Genomic DNA, 24,776 nt, shown 5'->3' on the forward strand with positions numbered 1-24,776 from the left:
CATTACTGGTCTCCCTTTACAGATGAGGAATCTGGGCCACCCCCGCCCCTGCCCAGGGAGGTTAATTAGTGCCCTCAAGGTCACATGGCCAGTGTGTGTGTGTGTGTGTGTGTGTGTGAGAGAGAGAGAGAGAGAGAGAGAGAGACTGAGAGAGGGCGTGAGCTGAGATTAGAACCCAGGTTGTCTGTCTCCAAAGCCTGGAGCTCAGCTGCCGCAGGTGGTGCCTGCCAAGCTGGGGCCTCAAAGGCTGCTCGTGCCCCCGGGGGCCTCCCTGGCCTGCTGGGGCTCCTCTTGCCTCCTGCCCTGAGTGCCGGAGCCTCCTCTGGGAAATAGCAGTCTCCGTGAGACGAACCGTCTCTCATCTCATTCTCCGTGCTCCTGTAACGCAGACGTTGTCACCCCATTTTACAGATGAGGAAGCGGAGGCCCAGGGAGATTAGGTAACTTGCCTAAGATGCATCTGATACCAGAGTTCATGGACATAAGTCTAAAATCCCGAAAGAGCAGCGAAATGCCTCTTCATCATCCGCCTTTTCAGTCCCCTCTCAGGGAGGCGTCGGGGCCTGAGGGTGCTTAAGCTAGAATAGGTGGTGGGTACGCTGTAGAAGGACAGACCGGTGGTGGGACAGCCACTCTCCCTGGGCCCTCTCTGCCTCGAGGCCTGTGCTGGGGGGCGGGAGTCTGGTGCCCCTGCTGCAGAGGGGTCCTTCCCGGGCAGGCGGACTGGAGTGTCCTCCAGCACGCTCCCTCCTCTCCTCGCAGCCATCCTGGTGATCGAGTTCATCTACGCCATCGTGGGCATTGTCTGGCTCACTCAGTACTACACCTCGTGCAACGACCTCACTGCCAAGAATGTCACCCTCGGTATGTCAGCCGGCTCTAGGGCTGGGAGGGACGGGGTGAGCTGGGAGAGGGGGAAGCTCAGGCACATCCCAAGGGAAGCGGTTGCCGGACGGACGCCAGGCAGGGTGGTGGCTGAGGCTGTGGGCTTCTTCCCAGGCCCGGCCTGCCCCCTTAGGCGCACCTGGTGTGGAGGAGGGGTAGGCAGCAGGGGAGGGCCGCTCAGATCCTCACCGGGAGCCCCTAGATCTGCCTGCTCTGTGCCGAGGGTGGGCCTTGGGGTTGTGGCTCAGCACGGAACAATCAGGTGGCCAGATGCCAGGGCCGGGGGCTGCTGAGCCTCGCTCTTGGGCCCCAGAAGCAGGCTGATCGGGAGGCAACAGTGCCCCTGAGCCAAGGAGGCTCCCCCAGCACCCAACCTCTTGCTTCCCACTGCTGCCCCACAGGGATGGTCGTCTGCAATTGGGTGGTCATCCTCAGTGTCTGCATCACTGTCCTCTGCGTCTTCGACCCCACGGGCCGCACCTTCGTCAAGCTGAGAGCCACCAAGAGGCGGCAGCGCAACCTGCGGACCTACAACCTCCGGTGAGCAGGCGGGGTGGGCGGGTAGCCCCGCGGAGGTTCACGGAGGGGCGGCCGGGCTGGCCCTGTGCCTTCCGAACCACGTGCCGGACTGCATGCTGGCCTGCGGGAGCCATGCACATGTGTTACAGTCCTAGACTCTCCCAGCCTCAGTTTCCTGGTCTGTAGAGTGGGAATCACAACAGCTCCTGCTTCTGATGGCTGCTGTGAGATTTGAATGAGCACAAAGTGGTTGGTACTGTGCTCACCATTTGGTACATGCTCGGCCAGGGGGGCCCTTGTGACCATTGGCTCCACCTTCGGTGCTGCTAACGCCAGCGGTCATCGTAGCAGGAAGCAGGCCTAAACCAGGCCAAGCAGCACGCACCCTCACTGACAGCAGCTCTGTGAGGGGGCTGTTAGCATCACCCCCTTAACACAGACAGATCAGGAACACGGAGTTGTGTGACTTGCCCCAGAGACCCAGCTGGGAAATGGTGGTTCTAGGCCCCAGCCCGGGCGGTCTAGCTTTAGGGCCCTTGCTCCTAACTACTAGGCTGGGTGGCCTCTGGGATTAAGGGGGCTGGAGAAGGTTAATCAAGGAAGGCTTCCTGGAGGGGGTAGGTTTTGCACAGTGTTTTGAAGAAAGGGGAAACGCTGTGCCATGGTAAAGAAAAAGAGAGAGGGAATCCAGGGTCACAGTAATTCCTGTTTAGTGAAAGAAAGAGATGGGTGGGGCACGGAGCCTCTCCTGTGACTTAGGCCCTGCCACGAGCCCTTTCCCACCATCAGTCCATTCAGTACTTTTGCTGACCCTGGTGCCTTTAGGAAGCCTATTCTGTGGGCGAGGAGTCTGAGTTCCGGGGAGGGCAGGTCACTTGCCGCAGGTCACGCTGATGGGGAGCAGACTGGCACTCCATCCCCAGGACAGGGGATTTGGGGGACCTCGGTGGGCTGCCCAGGCCCCCAGGCCCAGTGGGAATTCTGCTTTGAGCTCCCCTTAGGCCCTCCAGGTCAGCTCAGTGCAGCAGCCAGAGCCACACCCGCGCCTGGGCTGGCCACCTCCCAGCCCAAAATACCAGGTCTCAGAGCCAAGGCCCCAGAGCCCGTTCTCCCAACCAGCATAGCAGGCCATCACCACCCATCCCGTTTTGCTCATTCTGAGCATACGCCCCCACCTGACCTGGTTTCTGGGCTTCTGGGGCCCTGGGAAAAAAAAAATCTCCCCTGCCTGACTCTGGGTAATTGCCTTTGGGGCCAGGGAAGCTAATGCCTTTGCCGCTGGGGGCTGTTGTTTTAATTAGAAAGTTTTCCTGCGGTTTCGGGCCGTGTGGGGCTAAGTAAGAGGCCTCAGAGCTCACGGGCTCTGACCTGTTGCATTTTCTCCAGCTCTCTGCGGGGGCTGGGAGGGCGGCCTAGGCTGCGGCTGGGTTAATGTGGCTACCTCTCAGCCTGGTCTCCACGGGCCCTCCACTGACCCTCTGAAACCAGCAGTATTTCTAACAAGGACGTCTTCATGCCCGCCCGCCCTTCATCCACTTCCAGGTGTGGGGCCGGATGCGCGCCCCCACCCGTGCCGCACTGACAGATCATTTTAGCACCTGGAAGTCAGGAACCTGTTTAAGTCCTGGGCCTTCTCTCCTTTCCGTGAAATCTGGTAGGGGTGGAGCAATGGGTTCTTCCTGGCACTGCTCACTGGGAGCCTTGACCTTGGATCTTTGCAGGGGTGTCTGCACTCCCATGGGAGTGGGAGTCCATGGGAGGCCATGAACTTGCTCTTCAGATTCACTCTCTCTCTGCCTAGTGTCGCTCTCTGCAGCCTAACTAATGCATCAGGCCAAACCTGGTCCTGGCTCCATCTTCCTCCTGGTGGGCGTATGGGGGATGCAGGAAAGCCTACAGTCGGCACTGCCCTCAGCCAGAGGCCCAGCAGGAAATACTCTTTGAATGTTGAAAAGCCCCTTAGATTAATTAGGATGGGTTAAAGAATGTGATGCTCTGGGATCCCAGCCTGTGGCTTGTCGGCTCGCTCTCCCTTCATCAAGCCCCTGGCAGGGGGATGTCGCTTTATGATAAGACTGCCCAAGTCCCTGAGAACTGGTAGATCCCAGAAGCACCAGTTCCCCTGTACCCTTCGTACCCCACGTACCTTCGTGTCCTAACCCCTTCTCTAGCTCTGGAAAGCCCTGTGGCCTTCCCTGTCCTTGTGGCCCACTTCCATAAGGAAGCAGCCCTTCGCTGCAGAGGGCTCAGGAAGGAGGGCCTGGCCTGTCACTCCTGATGGATACTAAGTGCCTTGCACGCATTTGAGGCCGCCCATGCCTTCCCCTCTGGACCACCAAGCAGCAGCAGCAACAGCAGGAACCAGAGGGAGGGGAGGGCACATGTCACAAAAGCTTGTTCAGTCTGGAAGCTTACATATTTGATGTTGGGTCTCCTAAATTTATGCTCAGAACACACTGACTTCAGGGTAACTGGTGGCTCAGTCCGTTAAGTTTCTGCCTTCAGCTCAGGTCATGATCTCAAGGTTCTGGGATCGAGCCCCGCATCAGACTCCCTGCTCAGCAGGGAATCTGCTTCTCCCTCTTCCTCTCCCTCTGCCCCTGCTCATGTATGCGCGCGTTCTCTCTCTCTCAAATAAAAGTAAGTAAAATCTTTCAAAACAAAACAACGAACACACCCAACTTCTGGGCTCCCAGCACTGGAAGGACCTCTGAGGCTAACTGGCCAGCTGCTCTGCCTTCCAGTGCAGTGTCCTGGATACCCCGACCCCCCATCAGAGCAGCTAGACACATTGGGGCTGGGGGCGGGAATGGACAGGCGTCAGCCACGCAGATGACAGGTGTGGGCCCTGGTCCCCTCTAATGTAACAGATCCAAGGAGTCAGGAGATGCAGAGCCTCATGTGCCCATTAAACTTCCCCCAATACAGGGAGGGTTGTGTATCTGAGATCCCTTCCAAGGGGAAGCAAGTCTGTCCGACACGTCTGCTCCAGTGACTTGGCCAGGAGGCCCAGCACCCTGCTGCGGGGTCCCAGGGCTTTTAGATTGAGGCATCGGACACCTGGGCCACAGAGCGGTCCCCAGTTTGGGCTCCCACCTATGAAGCCTCCCTGGGGCATGCTGGTGTTCAGTCGGCCAGAAGCTGGGAGCGTGGCCAACCACATGGTGTTGTAGGCCAGCAGGGGTCCACCCAGGGGACCTTGGCCAGGCCCAGGCCCAGTCCCTCCTAGACCCCCTGCTGGAGAGCCCCTTTGGTGGGATCCTGGGAACAGGCCGCCCTGCTCCCATCACAGCTGGGTCGTGGCCCTTTTGGCCCCGCCCCCTGACCTCACACATACCAGCTCTCTCCCCTTGCAGGCACCGCTTAGAGGAGGGCCAGGCCACCAGCTGGTCGCGCCGGCTCAAAGTGTTCCTCTGTTGCACTCGGACGAAGGACTCGCAGTCAGTAAGTACCGGGGGGTCCACCGGCTCGAGTCCTGCTGCCGGCCACTTAGGAGCCCTGGCTCCTTGGCAGAGCTGGGTGGGGCAGGGCTGCTAGAAGGGTGCTGAGCTTGAAGCAGGAGCAAGGGGGGGACCTGGCACTCACTGGCCTACCGACTCCCTCCAGCATGGGAACAGCCACTCCCTGGCTTGGTCAAGGGGATGGAAAGGTTTCAAGACCTTTCATCCACCCCCTTGGAACTTAGTTTAGGAGAAGAGATACTAAAAAATCAGAGTGACCTGAAAGCAAAGAAAAGCAGTGTGTTCCCAGCCGCAGAGGCCTCTGGAAGGCCCGTCAGGGCGGTCAGGTGCTGAGCCCCAGACGTGCACAGCCAGCCCTCCGTACCTGGTGCTCAGAGGAGTGCACGGAGGGGCCCAGTGCTGCTGGAGAAAGGCCATCTCAGCGGAGGGTGGCCCCTGGGGGGAGGTAGGGCCCTTGGGGTCCTCAAGGCAGACCCCCCATGCACACTAGTAGGGCCCTTAGAGACCATCTAGTGTCCCCCCCACCCCCTGCCCCTCGTTTTTCAGATCAGACAGCTGAGGCCCAGAGAGGTGGTGTGACTTGCTCAGCGTCCCACAGCTAGTTAGTGGCAGAGCCAGTGAGGTCAGGAGACCACTCCTCCCTGAGCCAGACAGCAAGTGCCCTCCATGGAAGCCACCGGAAGCCTGAGTGGCTCCTTCCCTCCAGCAGCCTCTGCTGAACTGTAGAGTGAGTAATCAGGTATAAGAAGTCCTCCTCTCCCCCGAGGTTCCCTGGTGGGCGGGGATCACCCCTACGGGCCTCTCTGGGGGGTGGTCTAGGGGAACATACCCACCTCTCCTGGGCACATGGCAGACTTGGGGCTGATGTCAGAGTGCCGCAGGGAGGGGTGGCCCAGGATCTGGGTCCCATCAAGCGCTGGGGGTCAGGTGCAGTGTAGAGCACGTTTTGATCACTCTGTGCTCTGTGGCTTAAAATCTGAACTGAGTGCCAAAGTGACAAATCAGGCCCTTCGTGTACAGTTCCGTACTTATAGATGTAGCTGTGTAGGCCCTCGCAGGGCGGTCAGCGGAGCCTAGTGGTAGCTAGCGTTGTCTGGCCTCGTCAGGCCTTTGAGTTTGCAACCCCTGAGTTTTGTTCTCTAACAAGTACCAAGCACTCACAGGTGAAACCCTGAGAGTGGGAACCACTGGCCATGAGTCTGCACCCATCACAGCCTTCCCCAACAAGCTAGTGAAGAGGTTTCTGAGGCCGGGAGGAGGCCTGGCCCACTGACGGGCATGGTGGCCTCTGCACGCCTCCTGCCTCCTGCCCAGGGCTCAGGCGGGCCCGAGGACCAGGTTTACAGAGAGGCCAGAGGGGCAGCCAGCCCAGTGTCACAGCCTTCTCCAGGCCCATCATGAGGGTCCCCGAGCCTAAAGCTGTGGGCAGGTAGGGGAGGGGGACTGCCACCCCAGAGACTCCTCCCTGTAGGAGGCCTTTCAAGGTCACAGCTGGTGGGAGGTGGGAAGAAACTCAGTGTGGGGAGGCGGCAGCCAGGAGCTCAGTTTTGGCTTCTCTGCTGGAGAGACAGGCAGAGGAGAAACAGGCCGGGCCAGGCAGGCCTTGATTCCTAGTGGCTGGGGGAAGAACAGGAAATGGCTCACGTTGGCATCTGTGCATGGTAGGCAGTGATGGTGAGTGCCATAGGAGCTCTGAGGACAGAAGAGGGCCGGGAGGTGGAGGTTCGGTGGCTGTCGCACACAGCTCTGGCCAGGTCTGCGGGGGCCCAGAGCCTAGGCTAGGGCCCTCGGGGTCACGGTTGCAGAGGGCCCGGCGGGATTGGGCCCAGCTGATGGCGAGCAGGTGCCTGGGGCGAGCTGGCACTGAGCCTGGAGCAGAGCCCCAGCCCAGTGGGATTCACGTCCGGTCTCTTGCCCTCTCTCCCGCTCCCCCGCCCTCACCTTCCACCCCTCCCCCCCGGACCTCACAGGATGCCTACTCCGAAATCGCCTACCTCTTTGCTGAGTTTTTCCGAGACCTCGACATTGTGCCATCTGACATCATCGCCGGCCTGGTGCTGCTCCGGCAGCGGCAGCGGGCCAAGCGCAACGCCGTGCTGGACGAGGTGAGTGCCCTCCCTCCTCCGGGCCTCTCCCTGCTGCCCTGCTGCTGCTATGCCCGCTCCCTGGGGTCCCTCTGGTCACCCCCTGATGCCCCCTCTCCTCCTGGCTCTGGCTTGAGGGCCTTCTTGCTGCTGGGCCAGCCACAGAGGCTTCTGACCACAGGGCCCTCGTGAATGATACTTGGTGCCTCGATCCTCTGCACTTGCCTCCGTCCGTCCCCCCCCCGCCCCAGCACCCTGACCCCACTGGGGTCTCCCAGCATCCTCTTCAAAGCGCAGTACCCTCGGCCTGGGCAGGAAGGTCCCTGGCGGGGTAGTAGGGGGGTGTTTGATGCTTTCAGTGGAAAGGGAGCAGCTGGACATGTGAGGAGACCTCGGATTTGGGGACAATGGCTGGGTCATGGAAGAGCTAGAAACCACACCCTCCTTTGGGTGTTCAGGCCCTTAGGAAGCAACAGAATCAGAGCCCGGGGGGACCTGGACCCCCTATCTCAGCCGTGCCTCCTGGACCTGGGACAGCCACCTTCACACCCTGGTTTTACAGGCGAATAATGACATTTTGACCTTCCTGTCTGGGATGCCAGTGACTAGAAACACCAAGTATCTCGACCTCAAGAACTCGGTGAGTCGGACACCCCGCACCCACTCCCCACCCCAGCTCCTTCTCCCTCTGCGGGGCAGCCTGAGTAGACCACCTGCCGGCCACCCCACAGCATGGGGGCCCCCTGCAGCTCTCCCCATCGCCTCCCTCCTCGCCACCCCTTCGCCTCCCCTTCCTCCTGAGGACCGCCCCCGTCATGCTGGTCCCACAGTCAAAAGCCTGGAATCAGCTTCACCACCCTCTGAATGTCCGGCCCCAGCCTCTTGAGAGTGTGAGGCTCCGGGGAGGGGGGGCGCTGCTCAGACGGTCGCAGCCGCTGTTGTCCTGGAAGGCAGCACGACACAACGCACTGGTTTCGAGCTCTTTTGAGTGTGGAACCTTTTCTCAGGCATCTGTACTAGAAACCCGCTGTTCACAGGTCAAGGTGGGGCCTGTCCTGTGGCCAGTGGAGCTCTTCCCCACCACAAGGTCACTGTGCTGCTCAGGCCGAAACTACAGCCGGTGTCCTCAGGAGCAAAGCAATTTAGGGGGCTTCCGCTCCGCTGCTGTCACTGTGACCTTGAGCAAGTCCTCCGTCCCCTCGGGGCATGTTTCTGCATGGGTAGCGGTGCTGGGCACACCTTCCAGCCAGGGCTCCAGTGGGGAGGAAATGAACCATTCCAAGTCTGGTTCCCCATTCGGGGACCTACCAGAAAGGATTCCTCCCGTGTATCTAAATCACCTAGAAAAACCTCCAGTCTCCATCTGTCCCCACTGTCCAGAGTGGTGTGCGTATCCCCTCTGATCACAGCGCTCGAAGCAGGTGCCCAGCCCAGCCTCGCTTCCCCCAGGCACCCGGGCGCTCTCACCATGTGAAGGGGGAGGGGGCAGAGGCAGGCCGAGGAGCCTTGAGGTGCTGGGCTCCCTGCCTGCCGGCACCCCACCCTCCAGCTGGAGCCAGAGAGGATAATTACCTTCTCCAGATCATTCCTAAAGAGCAGATAGAGCTGGCCTGGCAATGGTTCCGCCCCTCTGGGCCCTTATTAAGGTGCTCCCTACTTCACTTCAGAAGATGACTAATCACCCTCTTTAACTTTTACAAGGTGACTAATTCCCCCTAAGTGCAGGAGCCCTCCAGCGTCTGGCACACCCAGGACACTGGGAAGCCGCTTTGCTGGGACACCTGTGCCTCCCACCTCCTTCCAGCCCATCAGGCTGATCACAGTAGCCACTGGCCTCAGACACCGGGTGTTAAACTGGCGCCTTTCTCTGCAGAGATCCCGGTCTGCTCCAGACATCCCTGGGGAGCCTGTGACTTGCCCCATCAAACAAGAGTCTCCCCATATTTGCAGACAAACTTGTGGACCGAGAGGGTGTTGATGGCTTGTCAGGTCACCCAGCGTCTACAGGGCTGGCCCTGCTGCTCAAGGCCTGGACACCCCCAGCTGGAGGGCTTAGTGCCTCTCAGGGTTAAACTTTCCTTCCCAGCCCTGTGATGCCCTCTCACACCTCCCTCTCACTTCCCTTCTGGAAATCGATCCAGGGCTCCGAGTGTTTTTCTGTCCCCAAATCATTAATTCTGAGGTTGGAGCAGCAGGACGGGTCCCAGGAGGTTCCGTGCCCTGGTTGCATGGAGATAATTAGGGAAATGCAATTATCATCTGAGGGGAGTGGTCCTTCCTCCAAGGCGGGAGCATGGGGGGCCTGCAGTCCCTAGGGAGGCCAGGAGGGCCGCTCCCTCCTCCATCCAGGGGAGCCTTTGGGCCTGGAGGCTGGAAGGGCAACAGTGACCGCCTCTGCCTCCTTTCTTCCAGCAAGAGATGCTCCGCTACAAAGAGGTCTGCTACTACATGCTTTTCGCGCTGGCCGCCTACGGGTGGCCCATGTACCTGATGCGGAAGCCTGCCTGTGGGCTCTGCCAGCTGGCGCGCTCCTGCTCGTGAGTACCCCCGTCCCATGCTTCCGGCTGGCCAGCGTGTACAGACAAGCAGAGGCCCTGAGGTCCTGAGGGCCAGCATGTGGGAGACTCTCCCCGGACAGACTGTGCCTGCCCAGCCCCCCAGGGTCTGTGGCTTCCATGGCTTCTCTTCCATGCCACCTCTGGGCCTCAGCCTCTCTCTACTGCTGCATTATCCTTAGGCGGGGAAGAGTACGGGCTTTGGAACCACAGAGTGTTTGGTTTGAATCCAGATTTTGTCATTTGCAGCCAGAGGCAAGTTGGTCTACCTCTGCGAGACTCAGTTTCTTTGTCTGTAAAGTGGGGATGGCGATACGTATGTCCTGGAGTTGTTCTGAGAGGATGGAATGAGGATTGGAGAGCATCTGGCGTGCTAGCTCCCTTCCCCTCCGGTCCTCTACCCCTGTCAACCACGCCACTCCCCTCTACCTGTATCTTTCTTTCCAGCTGGTGTCCTGTGCTCTGCTTGCTGAAATAAAGGACATGCCTAGTACAGGCCCAGTTCATGGAAGCCTCTGGAAGGGCATCGAGAAGGCCCTTGAGTGAAAGACTTTGACCCTCTTCCCAGGGATTTGGCAAGGCACCTGTCCCAGACCAGCCCACCACCCCGCTCTGGGTGCTGGGAGGACTCTCTGTCTTTCCTAACTGGGCCAGAGAAGGACAAAGCTCCGGAAGGGTCTCTTCCCCGTCCTTGGTGTCTCCACCCTCAGCCCGGCCCAGACAGAAAGAGGACAGCTCCCTGGTCTGGAAAGCCTGGCGTTCTGTCTGTGACGCCCCTGCCCTTGGGGCAGCCACACCCCTCTGCGGTGCTCTTCCTTTCTGCAGAAAGCTGTGTGGCTCTCGGGACCTTGTTTTCCCCACCCCCCAGTGACTTGCAGAGCGAGTGGCCCGGGCACCCTGTGCTCCCTCCCACAGCTGGCGTTCCTCACAGCGTTCTTGGGAGTCGCTGCTGCTGCCTCTGAGAAGCATGTCAAAATGAGTACCAGACCAGGAGTCTGGAGACCCGGGCTCTGACAGGCCCTGCTCCATTACTGGCAGGCTGGGAATGTGGTCGGGGCAAGCGGTGCCCTTCCCTCCTGCCTAGCGGGTATTTCAGAAGCCAGGCAGTCGTGGGCAAGCAGGGCCCTCGGGGGATCTGCAGACAAGGGGTGGGGGGACACTGCGGTTTGTCAGCTTCTCGAGACTGCGAGGAGCAAGAGGATGGGTCCTCGAGCTCAGGTGTCCGTCCCTGAAGGCGGCACAGTGGCGGCCACATGCTGAGAAAAGAGGCAGCTGCCTGAGAGCAGGAGTCTGGCCCCCAGCCCTGGGCCGGCCCCCACTTGGCCCTGCAGTTGGTGGAGGTCCCCCCCACGGGCCTTGCGGTGGTCACCCACTACAGGCCCCGTTGCTTCCCAGACTCGGCTGAACCCTGAGTTTTCCCAGAGGGGCCCCTCCTCATTGGGAAGTAGGTAACAGCCCCTTAGGTGCTGCTTAGGTGAGGACAAAGCTCTCGGCATCCCTGAAATTCAGGATTCTTCTTAAAAATCTCAGCTGTCGGGGCACCTGGGTGGCTCAGTGGGTTAAGCCGCTGCCTTCGGCTCAGGTCATGATCCCAGGTCCTGGGTTTGAGCCCCACATCGGGCTTTCTGCTCAGCAGGGAGCCTGCTTCCTCCTCTCTCTCTGCCTGCCTCTCTGCCTACTTGTGATTTCTCTCTGTCAAATAAATAAATAAAATCTTAAAAAAAAAAAATAAAAAAAAAAAATCTCAGCTGTCCTCTCAAGGCAGCAAGCCCACCCAGGCCTTGAGTTCTGGCTCGGGGCTCCGCGACCCATCTGTTGGCCACTGGCTCCCTCTGGCGGCCTGAGGAGCACCTGCACCTCGAGCAGGGTCCCCCCGCTCAGATGCTCAGCTCGCTGTTCATTTGGGGGAGACCTGCTCTGGTCCCGGTGCGGACGTGGCTGTACCCCTGCCCTGGGGACCCACTGCCTGAGGGGAGGTACAGACAGCACACAGACAAGGACACAGGGCCTGTAAGAGCAGAGGGACACTTGGGAGAAATAGAAACAGGTCGTGGTGTCAGGCCAGGGAACACAGGCAGGGGGCTGGTGGTGCTGGACGGGGTGTCCCGGGCAAACCTCCCCGTGACATACATGTGAGCAGAGGCCTGAGGGAAGTGAGAAGTCCTGTCATGCAATATGGTCTGTGCATCCTTGCAAGGACCCCAGCTCTCACACTGGGCAGGAAGGGCATCACTGCAGGGTTTCCAGTGAAGCGACATGGCTCGGCTTATGTCTTAGAGGGTTGCCCCGGCTGCTGATTGAGAATGTCGAGACCAGGAGTACATGAGGGAGACCAGGCAGCCACCATGACTCTCCGAGGCAGAGATAATGGTGGAAGGAGTGGGTGGGCGCAGGGAAAGTGGCTGGAGCCTGTTCTGAATTGGAAGACAGAGTGAGCCGATGTGTCGACCGACCCACGGGCTGTGGGACATGAATGAAGTGGGGAGGGGACCTGAAGCCAGCTCCAAGGACAGGGCTGGGCAATGAGCAGCAGGGCGCAGGGAACTCCGGGAGCACGCAGGGGTGGGCCGGGGGGGTGGGTACTGGGCCCCTGAAAGGTGGGAAGGGAGCATCTGGAGGCCGGGAGCAGGTAGGTGGTTCGGTCACCCAGAGGGCATAGCTATGACAGAGGAGGAGCCAGGGAGGCCCAGCAGTGAGGGAGGAGCAGTCCAGGGGTGAGGTGGGAGAGCACTGCAGGGAGAGGGAGAGGCCCACCGGGTCCCCTGCCGCCAGGAGCCCGAGGACCGTGAGGGCTGTGAGACTTCTCCAGGGAGGTTCCGGAGAGGCTGACTGGGACAGTTGCTCTCGGGGTCTCTGAGCCCCCTGCCCCCCTCCCCTTGGCAGGTGCTGCCTGTGCCCCACGCGGCCCCGCTTTGCCCCAGGAGTCACCATCGAGGAGGACAACTGCTGTGGCTGCAACGCCATTGCCATCCGGCGCCATTTCCTAGATGAGAACATGACCGCGGTGGACATCGTGTACACTTCCTGCCACGACGCGGTGAGTGGCCACGCCGGGCCTGTGGGCAGCGCTCCCTCACCCCGGCTTCTGTCCTCGGCGGGCCACGGGGGCGCAGCTGGACCCCCTCCCCTCCTCACCCCCTCGGGGGCCAGGCAGTGGTCCCCGACTCCAGCCCCAGCCCTGGGGCTTCTCGGCCCAGCCGTCAGGGGAAGGAATGCAAGGACTCAGCAGCGAGGCCCTGGGAAGGGGACAGCGGTCCCGCAGGCAGGACAGCAGCACTCAGGCTGCCTGAGCTGGAGGGGAGCCTAGAGGGAGCCCCAGCAGCCTTGCGGGGGCCCAGAGAGGAGCTGGCTCCTTGGCCAGGAGGCCTGCTTAGGTCACTCTCTGAATCTGGGCCCATCCCAGGGCCCCTCGACTCATGAGCCCCCCTTATCCTAGGTCTACGAGACCCCTTTCTATGTGGCAGTGGACCATGACAAGAAGAAGGTGGTGATCAGTATCCGGGGAACCCTTTCGCCCAAGGTATGCTGCCTGTGGCTCCCAGCCCAGCCCTCACAGCCCCTGAGGGCTGCCCGCCTTCCTCTTCCTGTCCTCACCCCAGCCCTCACCTGTCCTCTCTGTCCACAAGGATGCCCTGACGGACCTGACCGGTGACGCCGAGCGCCTCCCTGTGGAGGGGCACCACGGTACCTGGCTGGGACACAAGGTACTCCCCCTTCCGGGCCCCAGAGGCCCCTTGCCTCCTCTCCTGCCCTGCCAGCGCACACACCTGTCCTGCTGTCGGGGTGGGTGTCCTCCCTGCTTGCTAGGCGCTCAGGGAGAGGTGGGTCAGAGGAGTGTGCATTCATCTAGAAGGTCCACTGTGGCCCACCCACCGGATCCCCACAGTCCTGCCTGGCTCAGGTCCTGTCCCAGAAGAGCCTAAAGAGGCAGACGGGAAAAGATTGGTTTCTGTAAGACGCACAACTCTTCTGAACCTCAGTCTTGTCATCTGTGAAATGGAAATGATGTGATAAAGTGTGCAACAGCCCCCCCACAGCCAGGTTGTTAGGGGCCAAAGGGGAAATGGTTGGGTCAGGATTGGTGAGTTTCCAGTCACCATTTTTGCTGGTCCCTAAAAGGCTTCACTCCTGGGGTGCCTAGGCAGGGTGGTTGGTTAAGCCTCTGATTTTTTTTTAATCTTTTTTTTTTTTAAGATTTTATTTATTTATTTGACAGACAGAGATCACAAGCAGGCAGAGAGGCAGGCAGAGAGAGAGGAGGAAGCAGGCTCCCCGCTGAGCAGAGAGCCCGATGCGGGGCTCCATCCCAGGATCCTGGGATCATGACCCGAGCTGAAGGCAGAGGCTTTAACCCACTGAGCTACCCAGGCACCCGCCCCCCTTTTTTAATCTTTTTTTTTTTTAAGATTTATTTTATGGGGCGCCTGGGTGACTCAGTCATTTTTGTGTCTGCTTTCTGCTTGGGTCATGATCTCAGGCTCCCGGGATGAAGCGCCTGTCGGGTTCCCTAATCAGTGAGGTGTCTGCTCCTCCTGCCTGTGCACTCCACCCCCCCCCTTCTGCAAAATAAATAAGTAGAATCTTTTTAAAAATTTATTTGAGAGAGAGTGAGAGAGAGAGAGTACGCACGCACATGAGCAGGGGGAGGGGTAGAGGGAGAACTGAAGCCAGTTGCTTAACTGACTGAGCCACCAAGTGTCCCCAAGCATCTGATCCTGTTTTCAGCTCAAGGTCGTGATCTCGGGGTTGTGAGACCAAGCCCAATGTCCAGCTCCACGCTCGGCACAGAGTCTACTTAAGACTCTCTCTCCCTCTCCTTCTGCCCCTACACCCTCTGTGCGCACCCTCGCTTTCTCTCACGCTCAAAATAAATAAGTATATAAATCTTTCCAAAAAAAAAAAAAAGGCCTAAAAGCTCTCCCTCCCTGTGACACCCACCTCTGTTCCTCCTTACCCAGGGAATGGTTCTCTCGGCTGAGTACATCAAGAAGAAGCTGGAGCAGGAGATGGTCTTGTCCCAGGCCTTTGGGCGAGACCTGGTGAGGCATTCCCCTGCCACTGAGCCCTGGTCATGCCCGCACTGCCGCCCCCATGGCAATGCTGGGGGCAGGGTGTGTGCATGGAGGTGCCCCCCCTGCTACCCACAACGCCCCACAAGCCAGGCCCCTACACTCTCCTTGGATGCCTCGCTTCCAGCCCCCTCCTCACCGCTCGGTGACCCCTTCCTCTCTCTCGTACCAGCAGTTCTTGGGCTCCCCTGCCCTGCCCCACCCAGGTATGACCCCCGCCCTGCTCCATGCCGGGCACTGGAGGTACAGAGATGGTTCTGGGCAGGGGCTTCAAAATACAGAGCAGGCAACAAAGATAAATAATTTCAGAGCCCATAGGAAGGGTGTTGCTCTGGGTAGAGTGATGTGGATCCTACCCTCGACCCAGCCCGCTCCTTGGCCAGGCAGCCCCCATGGTGCTGGCAGCCGCCCTTCCCAAAGCCAGGCGGTCTCTGGCCTCAGGAGACCCCAGTCTAGTTGTTGGGGCGCAGAGACGGGGGCAGGTGAACCAACGATTGTTCTAGAGGATAATCTCCATAGTACGTACCCTATTACAGTAGAGTACAATCACCATGTATAAAGGTCTTCCGTGTGTATAGATGCAAGCGTCTAGGAGGGAGTGAGCCTCTCCCAGAAAATCAGGAAGGTATCAGGAAGGCTGAACAAGGTTTTAAAGGATGCATAGGAGTTTATTCGAAGTTGCTCTGAGCATGTCTAGCTTGGCTCTTCCCCTGCCCCAGGGACCACACAGCACAGATTCCGTGTCAGGACTCTGGGAAGACCTCTCTGCCTGCCTGGTAGCAGCTAGTCCACAGCATCCGTGGGGTGGGGCTCTCACCTGTCTCTCTATTTCCAGGGCCGAGGAACCAAACATTATGGCCTGATTGTGGTGGGCCACTCCCTGGGTGCGGGCACTGCCGCCATCCTCTCCTTCCTGCTGCGTCCCCAGTACCCTACCCTCAAGTGCTTTGCCTACTCCCCACCAGGGGGCCTGTTGAGGTGAGCCGCCTGGGGCCTGGGAGCTGCCTGGGGTTGATGGGGGCCAAAGACGGGAGCTGGCCTGGGCAGTCTGACTTCTGGTGACGTGGGGGCCTGGGAATGGCCTGGTAAGTGGAGGGAGGGGTGCTCCGTCAAACGCCAGGCAGACCCCAGGATCTGTGCCTGGCAAAGCCTCACTGGCAGGAAAGGTGTGACCGGGAGCAGGCAACCCAGCCTGGCCCCTGGGAGCTCCCCAGAGGGCCGTGAATCCCAACACTAACCCTAGGAGTGCTGGAGCAGGGCTCCCTCATCACCCCTGCCTCAGCACCCCGGGCTTCCTTTGCAGCGAGGATGCCATGGAGTACTCCAAGGAATTCGTGACGGCTGTGGTTCTGGGCAAAGATCTTGTCCCCAGGCGAGTTGCAAGTCACAAGTCACTCCCTTTCACCACTGTCCCGGCTAGCTGTTCCTGCCTCCTCGGGGCCTTTCCCTCAGATTCCCATCTCCCCAGGGAACCCCAGAGCCCCTAGAGCCCCCAGAGGGGGAGGACAGGTGGCCCCACCCTGCCTGACCTCCCTTACCTGGCTAGGTCCTGCTAAACTGCGGACTCACCCCTGCCCATCCCTCCCACCCTATGATCCCAACGGGGTGGTCTTTTCCCTTCTGTGGCTGCCGTGTGCCTGCCTATCTGCCCCCACACCCCATACCCCTCCCAGTCCCTGGCCCAGCGAGGCTGACACCTGGCTTGCTTCCTTCCCCAGGATCGGCCTCTCCCAGCTGGAAGGCTTCCGCAGACAGCTCCTAGACGTCCTACAGCGAAGCACCAAGCCCAAAGTGAGCCCCCGCCCCCTGTCCCCCTCTACCCTGCTTGGGCATGCTGGACCTTGGGCACCTGCCTGTCCCTTGGCACAAAGCACAAGAGGGCCCAGCCATGTGAGGCCAGGCCGCATGTGGCTGGTGTCACGGGAACCCCAGCCCATCAAACTCTCAGCACCTCCAAACTCATCTCATCTCCCCCACAGCCTATCCTCATACAGAGGGGAGCAATCGAGGCCCAGAGTGGGTAAGGGACTTGCTTTTGTTCACACAAGCTGTCAGGACTGGGACCCAGGGCTCCCGAGTCCCGACCCCATCACCCAGAGCTGCCTAAAGTCAGGAAAAAGCAGGCCCGAGGCTCAGTGCTTCGAGTTCATGACGGGAAGGCCGCTGCCAGGCCTGCTGTGGTTCTCTAGGCTCCATGAGTCCAGGTGCCACTGCCGGAGGGAGTCTGGGTGCAGTTTGTTCTGAGGCTCTGCTGGGGCAGAGACAGGCCCAGCCTCGCCTCCTCTCCCATCAGGTCTTCGAGGACACTGGGGCTCTTACTGTCCCAAGGCGGCCTCAGGGTCCCAGGCAGGCGTGGGTGCTGTGGCCAGGTACCCTGAGGCAGGCAGGAAGGGGCCGCCCTGGAGCAGCATGTCCTCTCTGACCCCGACTCCACCCCACCCATCATCTCTGCCCAGTTTGGACTGTTCCCAGCCTTGGTGCCCATGACCTTCTGGCAGGCAACGCCCTGGGCCTGGCAGCTGGTGGCAGAGGTGGGCAGGGCAGCAGAAGTGTAGGGGCCGGGTATGCCTGGAGGAGCCTGGTTCTGGGAGGTAGAGCTGCTCCTACCCGACCCAGGCTTGCACACTCATCAGGGCTGGGAGGCTCCGGCCACCCCAGATGCAGCCGGGCCTCTTAGGTGCAGCCGGAATGAACTTGGGGTCTGCTCTGTCTCTGACTCAGTGCACGACCTAGAATGAGCCCCTTCCTTTGCTGGGCTGTTTCCCGTCCTCTAGATGAGGAGGTGACTGGTCTTCCAGCCCCTTTCTAGCCCTGAAGTTCAACACTGTCCCGTCATCTGTCCTTGGCATCTTTCTGGCCATCGTGGCCACCGTATGCCTCGGCCACTGCCTCCGCAGGTGGGCACTGTTCTTCCCTCTGCCCCATGGCCATCCTGGCTCCCCCCGGTCACCTCTGAGCCCCCTTTTGAGGTCCCTCCTGCCGCTGCCCACCAGCCAGCCCTGCTCAACTCTTTCTCTGTCTCCCCCAACCCTGCCCCACACAGTGGCGAATTATCGTGGGGGCCACCAAATGCATCCCCAAGTCAGAGCTGCCTGAAGAGGTCGAGGTGGCCACCCTCGCCAGCACACGGCTCTGGACCCACCCCAGCGACCTGACCATCGCCCTGTCTGCCAGCACCCCTCTCTACCCTCCTGGCCGTATCATCCACGTGGTCCACAACCACCCAGCAGAGCAGTGCTGGTAGGTGCTGCTTGTGACCCTGGCCAGGGGCATGGGGGACACAGCTGGCCTTGCTTAGTGACTCCCCCACCCCTCGGGGACTGGGGGCAGAGTGGGGCGATGATGGCCCAGGACGCTCTTGGCCTGCATTGCGTTAGCCTTGGGCTCTGCAGGTGAAACAAAAGACCCACCCAGAGCAGGATCCCACCCTTTGTCCTCAGCGCTCTCCGCCATCTCCTGGTGTCCCCCAGGGCAGTTCTCCCCACTTATGACCCATGTAAAAGCGGATGCCCTTGGGGAGGTCACCCTGAGGCCCCAGCCAGCTCCCACCTCGGTTGTGCGCCATCCCCTCTGGGGTTAGTTGGCCGCACTCCTGAGCAGGGGTGGGGATGAGAGGGGAGAGGGGAATGGGCCAGCCCTAGCCGACTTCTCCCTCTTCCTGCTCCTGCAGAGGGCGGGGCCTGACTCCTCCCTCCCAGCGGCTGAAGGCTTGTGAGCCAGGCCTTGCCCAGGGCTGGGCAGGTGTGGCCCAGGCCTCCAGCAGGTGGTAGGCTATGTAGGGACTGTGGCTGAGGTCCTGGTGAGGCCGAACAGGGAGCCCAGGGACCTGGGGGCCGAAGCCAGGCTGCCACCCACTCTCAGCCTCTCTCCGGCCCCTGTGCCCGCCCCAGCTGCTGTGAGCAGGAGGAGCCCACGTACTTTGCCATCTGGGGCGACAACAAAGCCTTCAATGAAGTGATCATCTCGCCGGCCATGCTGCACGAGCACCTCCCCTATGTGGTCATGGAGGGGCTCAACAAGGTGAGCCCCCGGGCAGCCTGGGCAGTGACACCTCCTCAGAGCCCCGCTGTGCTCTGCGGCCCAGAGCACCTGGGCCGTCCCGGAACGACAGGCAAGGATGCGGATGCTCAGAGAAGCGAGCCAGAACTCGTCCTCTGGTCTCTGCACCCCTGCTGTCCCCATGGCTGTGTAGGCCCTGTGGTGGGAAGGGGTCGGGGAGACTCCCAGGGACCTGGCCTGACACACTCACAGCTGAGCAGGGGTGCCCTCCGCCATCACCTGGCCACGGAAGGGTGACTGTAGTGAAGGAGAACGCCAGCTGTGGTGCCTAGTGTGGTTGTGGGGCCAGGCCCAGGCCTTCCTGGTGGAGCAGGGACCTGGGCTGGAGGGGGGCAGGAGCGGGGCCCAGCCGACCCCACGAGGCTCTGGCCTGAGAGGCCTGGCCTGCTGCCCCTCCCCCACATGATTGTCACCCCTCCACCACCGCCACCAGCTTGCCCGACCTGTCCCCAGGTGCTGGAGAACTACAACAAAGGGAAGACGGCCCTGCTCTCCGCTGCTAAGGTCATGGTGAGCCCCACTGAGGTGGACTTGACTCCTGAGCTCATCTTCCAGCAGCAGCCGCTGCCAACGGGGCCACCCATGCCTGCTGGCCTCGCCCTGGAGCCGCCCGCTGCAGACCACCGAAACAGCGTCAGGTGAGTCCTGCCTGCTCCGCCCCAGCCTGCCCCGAGGGTACGCACGCCCCAGGGGTGTCCAGGGCACAAAAGCTTGTGCGCATGTGGATCCCGCACCCGCCCTGGGCCGACAGGTGTCTACGAAGCTCTGCGCACAGGCGCGGGAAGGTTCAACTTGACCCTCTGCTCAGGAGCCCCTGGGCTGCTCCCACGGCCCCCTACTTGCCATCACTGAAGCCCCCAGGGGAGTGTGGTTGCCTGGGGATGCACAGAGCTGGGGCCACAGCACACAGACGCACTCACAGCCATCCAGCCCACACAGGTGGACACCCATGGACTTACACACACGCACAGAGGTGTGTTCGTGGTGATGCTCACACCTGCATACACATACGTGTTCAGAAACCGTAGCTCTGAGCACACGGAGCCCCCCACACACGTGCTCATGTAGAGGACATACAAGTAGAGGCCGAGCTACACAGACCAAAGGGCCACTAGGGTGGGCAGCCATGCACGTGAGCAGGGGACTGCACCTGTGCCCAAACCACACCACATGGACACAGACAGACACCTGCACGCTACACACGTAACACCGGGCCCCACGTGCCTGCTTCTGGACCTGCATGTGCTCTGATGGGGCTGGCTCTGAGGTTGGGAATCTTCCTGGCCTACCCCCTGCGGGGACCTTTCCAGGCCAGGTCACAGATATGGCTGGGAGGCTGCTCCAAAGGGTGGTCACCACCTCCAGGCCCTTGGTGGGGACACCTGGACATCTCTCCCTACCATTTGTATATTTCCTGTGGTCATGGTTTGACCATGTCTGCTCCAAGGTGTGGCATCCTCCTCCCCTGCCCCCGCCCCCTTCACTTCCCTGTCCGTCCAGCAGAGGGCACTAACCCATGGCAGAGGCAGGAGGAACGTCCATGTAAGGAAGTGATCTGGGCCACCCGTGCCCCCTCCAAGACACATCAAGGGGCACTGGCCCTAAGGGTGTGAGAACCAGTGGGGGCAGCTCTAGGCAGTGCTTTCTCCCTTTCTCCCTCCCCCTTCCTCTCTCTCCCCTTCCACCAACGCCTGGTAGTGACCTGGGGCAGCCAGTCTGGGCCCCAGGCTCCCATGAGCGCAGAGTGTCGCAGCAGGGCTCCGGAGCTCTAGGGCTCTCAGCCGGGCCTTAGGCCTTCAGTGCCCCCACCCACAGCATCAGCCCTTTTGCCTTCTGTCTTGGGCTCTTGTGAGCTGTTTTATAAAACAAGCATCACACTGTTGAACAACTGATAAATTAACCTCCTCCCTTCCCCAAGCTCCCTGCAGCCCGGGAGTGGAAGGGCCCCCCCAACCCCGAGGGTCTCTGCCCTCCTGAGTGTCACAGCCCAGCCCTGCCCTCCGTAGGAGCAAGTCCCAGTCCGAGATGAGCCTGGAGGGCTTTTCAGAGGGGCGGCTGCTGTCCCCAGTGGCGCCGGTGGCGGCGGCGGCGGCGGCCCGCCAGGACCCCGTGGAGCTGCTGCTGCTGTCCACCCAGGAGCGGCTGGCGGCGGAGCTGCAGGCCCGGCGGGCGCCCCTGGCCACCATGGAGAGCCTGTCGGACACCGAGTCCCTGTACAGCTTCGACTCCCGCCGCTCGTCTGGCTTCCGCAGCATCCGCGGTTCGCCCAGCCTCCATGCCGTGCTGGAGCGCGACGAGGGTCACCTCTTCTACATCGACCCCGCCATCCCGGAGGAGAACCCGTCCCTGAGCTCGCGCACTGAGCTGCTGGCGGCCGACAGCCTGTCCAAGCACTCCCAGGACACGCAGCCCCTGGAGGCGGCCCTGGGCAGCGGGGGCGTCACCCCCGAGCGGCCCCCCAGCGCGGCGGCCAATGAGGATGAGGAGGAGAGGGGCGGCGGAGGGGCGGCCCCTGGGGGAGAGCTGGCTCTGCACAACGGGCGCCTAGGGGACTCGCCCAGCCCTCAGGTGCTGGAGTTCGCTGAGTTCATCGACAGCCTCTTCAACCTCGACAGTAAGAGCAGCTCCTTCCAGGACCTCTACTGCATGGTGGTGCCTGAGAGCCCCACCAGCGACTATGCCGAGGGCCCCAAGTCCCCCAGCCAGCAAGAGATCCTGCTCCGTGCCCAGTTTGAGCCCAACCTGGTGCCCAAGCCCCCGAGGCTCTTCGCTGGCTCCGCAGACCCCTCCTCAGGCATCTCACTCTCACCCTCCTTCCCACTCAGCTCCTCTGGCGAGCTCATGGACTTGACGCCCACAGGGCTCAGCAGCCAGGAGTGCCTGGCCATGGACAAGATCCGGACTTCGACCCCCACCAGCCATGGGGCCAGCCCCGCCAAGCAGGACGACATGGTCATCTCGGCGCGCTAGCACCCCCGGCGTGGCTGCCAGCTGAGACCCCGGGCTGAGCAGGGGGCCCCTCAGGCTCCTGGTGGCTGCCCCCAGGGCCAGGCCGCTTTGAGGAGAGGCCCCCCCCCAAGGGCCAGTTTAGCCTCAGGCACGGGGCGCTGCTGCTGAGCTGGGGGTCTGCAGCCCTACCTCAGCTTAGGACCACCGGGTGTCCGGGATAAGGGTCCTTTAGATGGGGGAGGGATGTGAAGCAGGGAGGAGCCTGGGGTGGCCTGCCGGGTGGGCTGGGCAGCCCTCGGCCCTCTCAACCTGCCTGTCCCCCACAGGACGAGCAGTGGGCATGCTGACTCCCCATCACTGCCCTCTGGCTGCCCTCCCAGGGCCAAGATGGAGAGCAGCCCTCTCCCCACATCCTCATATCTGTGGTCCAGGCTGGTGTCTGCCCTGGCCACCCCCCAGATCTGGTGCCTGCTGGCCAGCCCCCTGGGGTGACCCCACGCCAAGGTGGCCCGCAGTGCTGTGTATGTTTACAGATGTTGCTGGGCCGGACTCAGGAGGTTTCCTGGGCTTGCAAGTGCCCCCCCAGCCCCACCCTATCATGGGTTCTGAGTAGGGAGGGGAGGGGGCCCGTCCCCACGGAGCCCAAGGCAGCCACCGGGCCTGGAGGGGCCTGGAGGAGGGTGGGGTCAAGACTACCCCTTTTCTGCTTGGTGCCCCTCATGCCGATCCCTCTGGCAGTGGGTCCTGGGCACCCGGGCCTGCCCCACCTGCCCATTACTTCCTGTCTTGCCTTCTACCCCAGGGGTCCTGGCCGCTCAAAGGGCAGAAGGCACAGGCATGACCACCGCTGGCTTCAGAGTCAGTGCCCTGGGCAGAAGGAGGACACCCAAGTCCCCCTTCCTTGGAGGGCCCCATGTAACCCCTCTGTATCACCTCGCCCCTGCACCTAGGCAGCCTCAGGCCCTGGGGTCTGAAGCCAGACATGTCCCCGCTGCCCTCAGTTCCCCCTCCTCACTGGCCTGAGCGCTCCCCCAGTGGAGCTCTCTTCCCCCCAACCCTCCACATCCGTCCTGTTGGCAGGAAGTGGAGCCAAGAGGAGGGTGTTTCAGGATCTAGCTAAAGGGGGAGCAGGAGGGCCAGGGGCTCCGGGGCTTTCCCCCCTTAGCTGGAGGCCTCCTGCTGGGCTGGGGAAGCAAGGGGGAGGTGGCGCATGCCAGGGGGCATGTGTGTGTGTGCATGTGCATGTGAACCGCTCCTGAGGAGGGGGCCGCGGGGGCTCCCAGCCCACCAAGAACGTAGACCAGGGTGGGGGCCTGGGCGGTGGTGGGGGAGGGGGGATGCACAGGACGAGCTCAGTTTCATACGTTGCCATCCCCCGTGTCCCACTGCTTCTTGGACCCCGGGTTTGGGAAACTGGTGTGTGCCCTGGCGCTGACCGCCTGCGTGCGCCTTCGTCTCCCCGGGGGCAGACTCCCCCATGCTGCCCACCCCATGGCCTCTCTGGAGCTGCTAGACTCCCCTGACCAAGATCCACACCCCCCCCCCCCAATCTCATGATCACTGGTATCGGGGGCCTGTGTCCTGACCTCCATCCCACAGAGCTGGGACTGGCCTGGATGCTGCTCTGGGACCCCCTCCCCACCGTGACAGATGGAGCCAGAGTCCGGGGAGCTGGGCCTCCCTCCCTCTCTGACACCCCCGTTCACAAGACTTCAGGATGCCCCTGCTGAGGGGCCCGCTGCCAGCAGAGCCTGGGCCCAGCAGAAGCAGGATGGAATCAGTGGCTCTTAGAGTTTAGAAAAAAACAAATTGTAAATCAGAGTAAAGTTCCAACAGCACCTCAGCCAATCGCAGGGACAGACTTGGTGTCTGGCCTTTTAACTCCTCCTCTGCCAGGGTGGCCCCCGGGACCTCTAAGGGGGCGTGGTAGCCGCCCATGTCCAGGACTGAGCCATCAGGGACAGACTCCCCACCCCCACGGCTGCAGCCACACACGGTTCCAGACCTGGGGCTGGGGCAGGCTTGGACTCAGCCCTGGATGCCGCAGGGTCAGCCCACCTGGAACCAGCCCTCTCCCCGCCACACCCCCTGAAAGAATGGGCCTGCTGCGCCCCTCTCCCTTCCTCCCCATGCCACACTTGGGGGCCTCTGAGCCTAGGGTGGCTCAGACCCCCACCCCCCAGTCTGCTCCCAGAACGCAGCACAAACTCCCAGCCGTGAGCTGGCCTGTTCTCCCCGGGGTCTGGGTGACCTCCATATGCAATCGGTAGCGAGCAACTGGGCCCCAGACACTCAGGCACTGTCCGTGCCATTCTCCCGCAACTTTTTGTACTTACTGTATGAAAGATCCACACTAATATTGCTGTAAAAAGGAGAGACAAATTAATATAGCTTATTCTATAAATATATCTGTATATAAAGGTTTCTGTATATTGTATAGAGCTGTGTATAAACTGCGTGTAGAAGCACGCTGGCTGCCTTGAGTGACCTCTCTTCCCAGCTCAGGGGGCACGGGTTGGGGGGCCTGCTGCTGAGCTCAGGGGTGGGAGGGGCCCCCTGAGACTGGCTCTCGTGCTGCTGTCGATGCCCTGGTCTAGGACCACACTCTGAGCCGCAGTGAAGAACCAGAAGACCCTCAGAGCCCCACCCAAATGGGGGCAGTCCCTTGTTGAACCTTGCCCATGTGGAAGGTGTACCGGAAGATCCATGTTCATGACCCCATGATGGCCTTGAAAGATGGGACTTGTTAGTCCCTTTCTCCTCCCTGAGGGGTCTGGGGCACAGAGAGGGCAAGTAAGCTGCCCAAGACCACAGAGCCAGCATGTGGGGCGCTGATCTGACAGTTCCCACCCTTCCCCCCAGCCAATACCGAGAACCAGAGCAGAGGAGCAAGGACTCCCCTAACACCCCCGAGCAGGGTAGCCCTGAAAGGCGGGGGCCACTGGAAACCTTTGCTGAGTGCTTCTTTAGAAGGGTGCACAAGGCTTGACCAGGCCCACTCAGGGCACCCCAGGGACCCCAGCGCGTGCAGGCTCCAGGACAGTGAGGCCCAGGGGGCTGCTGCAGGCCTTGGGTGGGCGGGGAGCTTTTTGGGCTCCTTCAGGCAGCAGGTGGCGCTGTTCCTCCAGCCCCGGGAGATGGCAGCGGTGGGCCCAGACCCTGAGCCAGCCAAGTTTTGACTTGACCTTGACCTTC

General features: G+C 61.3%; 2 protein-coding genes across 5 annotated transcripts in view; both read left to right on the forward strand.

Annotated features, from left to right (window-relative positions):
• Positions 1-23,130, forward strand: part of DAGLA (diacylglycerol lipase alpha) — a 61,043-nt gene extending 37,913 nt beyond the window's left edge. For both annotated transcript variants that reach the window (XM_047691400.1, XM_047691398.1), the window contains exons 4-20: positions 763-864; positions 1,287-1,425; positions 4,761-4,848; positions 6,836-6,970; positions 7,512-7,589; positions 9,362-9,486; positions 12,388-12,541; positions 12,941-13,024; positions 13,131-13,208; positions 14,463-14,543; positions 15,409-15,551; positions 15,877-15,945; positions 16,292-16,364; positions 17,617-17,813; positions 18,464-18,593; positions 19,086-19,270; positions 20,639-23,130. In XM_047691400.1, coding sequence (XP_047547356.1) covers positions 763-864; positions 1,287-1,425; positions 4,761-4,848; positions 6,836-6,970; positions 7,512-7,589; positions 9,362-9,486; positions 12,388-12,541; positions 12,941-13,024; positions 13,131-13,208; positions 14,463-14,543; positions 15,409-15,551; positions 15,877-15,945; positions 16,292-16,364; positions 17,617-17,813; positions 18,464-18,593; positions 19,086-19,270; positions 20,639-21,602 — 2,825 coding nt within the window. In that variant the 3' untranslated portion in view covers positions 21,603-23,130. The remainder of the gene's footprint in view (positions 1-762; positions 865-1,286; positions 1,426-4,760; positions 4,849-6,835; positions 6,971-7,511; positions 7,590-9,361; positions 9,487-12,387; positions 12,542-12,940; positions 13,025-13,130; positions 13,209-14,462; positions 14,544-15,408; positions 15,552-15,876; positions 15,946-16,291; positions 16,365-17,616; positions 17,814-18,463; positions 18,594-19,085; positions 19,271-20,638) is intronic.
• Positions 16,799-24,776, forward strand: part of MYRF (myelin regulatory factor) — a 44,576-nt gene continuing 36,598 nt past the window's right edge. For all 3 annotated transcript variants that reach the window (XM_047691393.1, XM_047691395.1, XM_047691396.1), the window contains exon 1: positions 16,799-16,806. The gene's annotated coding sequence lies outside the window, so the exon portion shown is untranslated. The remainder of the gene's footprint in view (positions 16,807-24,776) is intronic.

This window comes from Lutra lutra, chromosome 10, assembly GCF_902655055.1.
Source record: "Lutra lutra chromosome 10, mLutLut1.2, whole genome shotgun sequence".
NCBI lineage: Eukaryota > Metazoa > Chordata > Mammalia > Carnivora > Mustelidae > Lutra > Lutra lutra.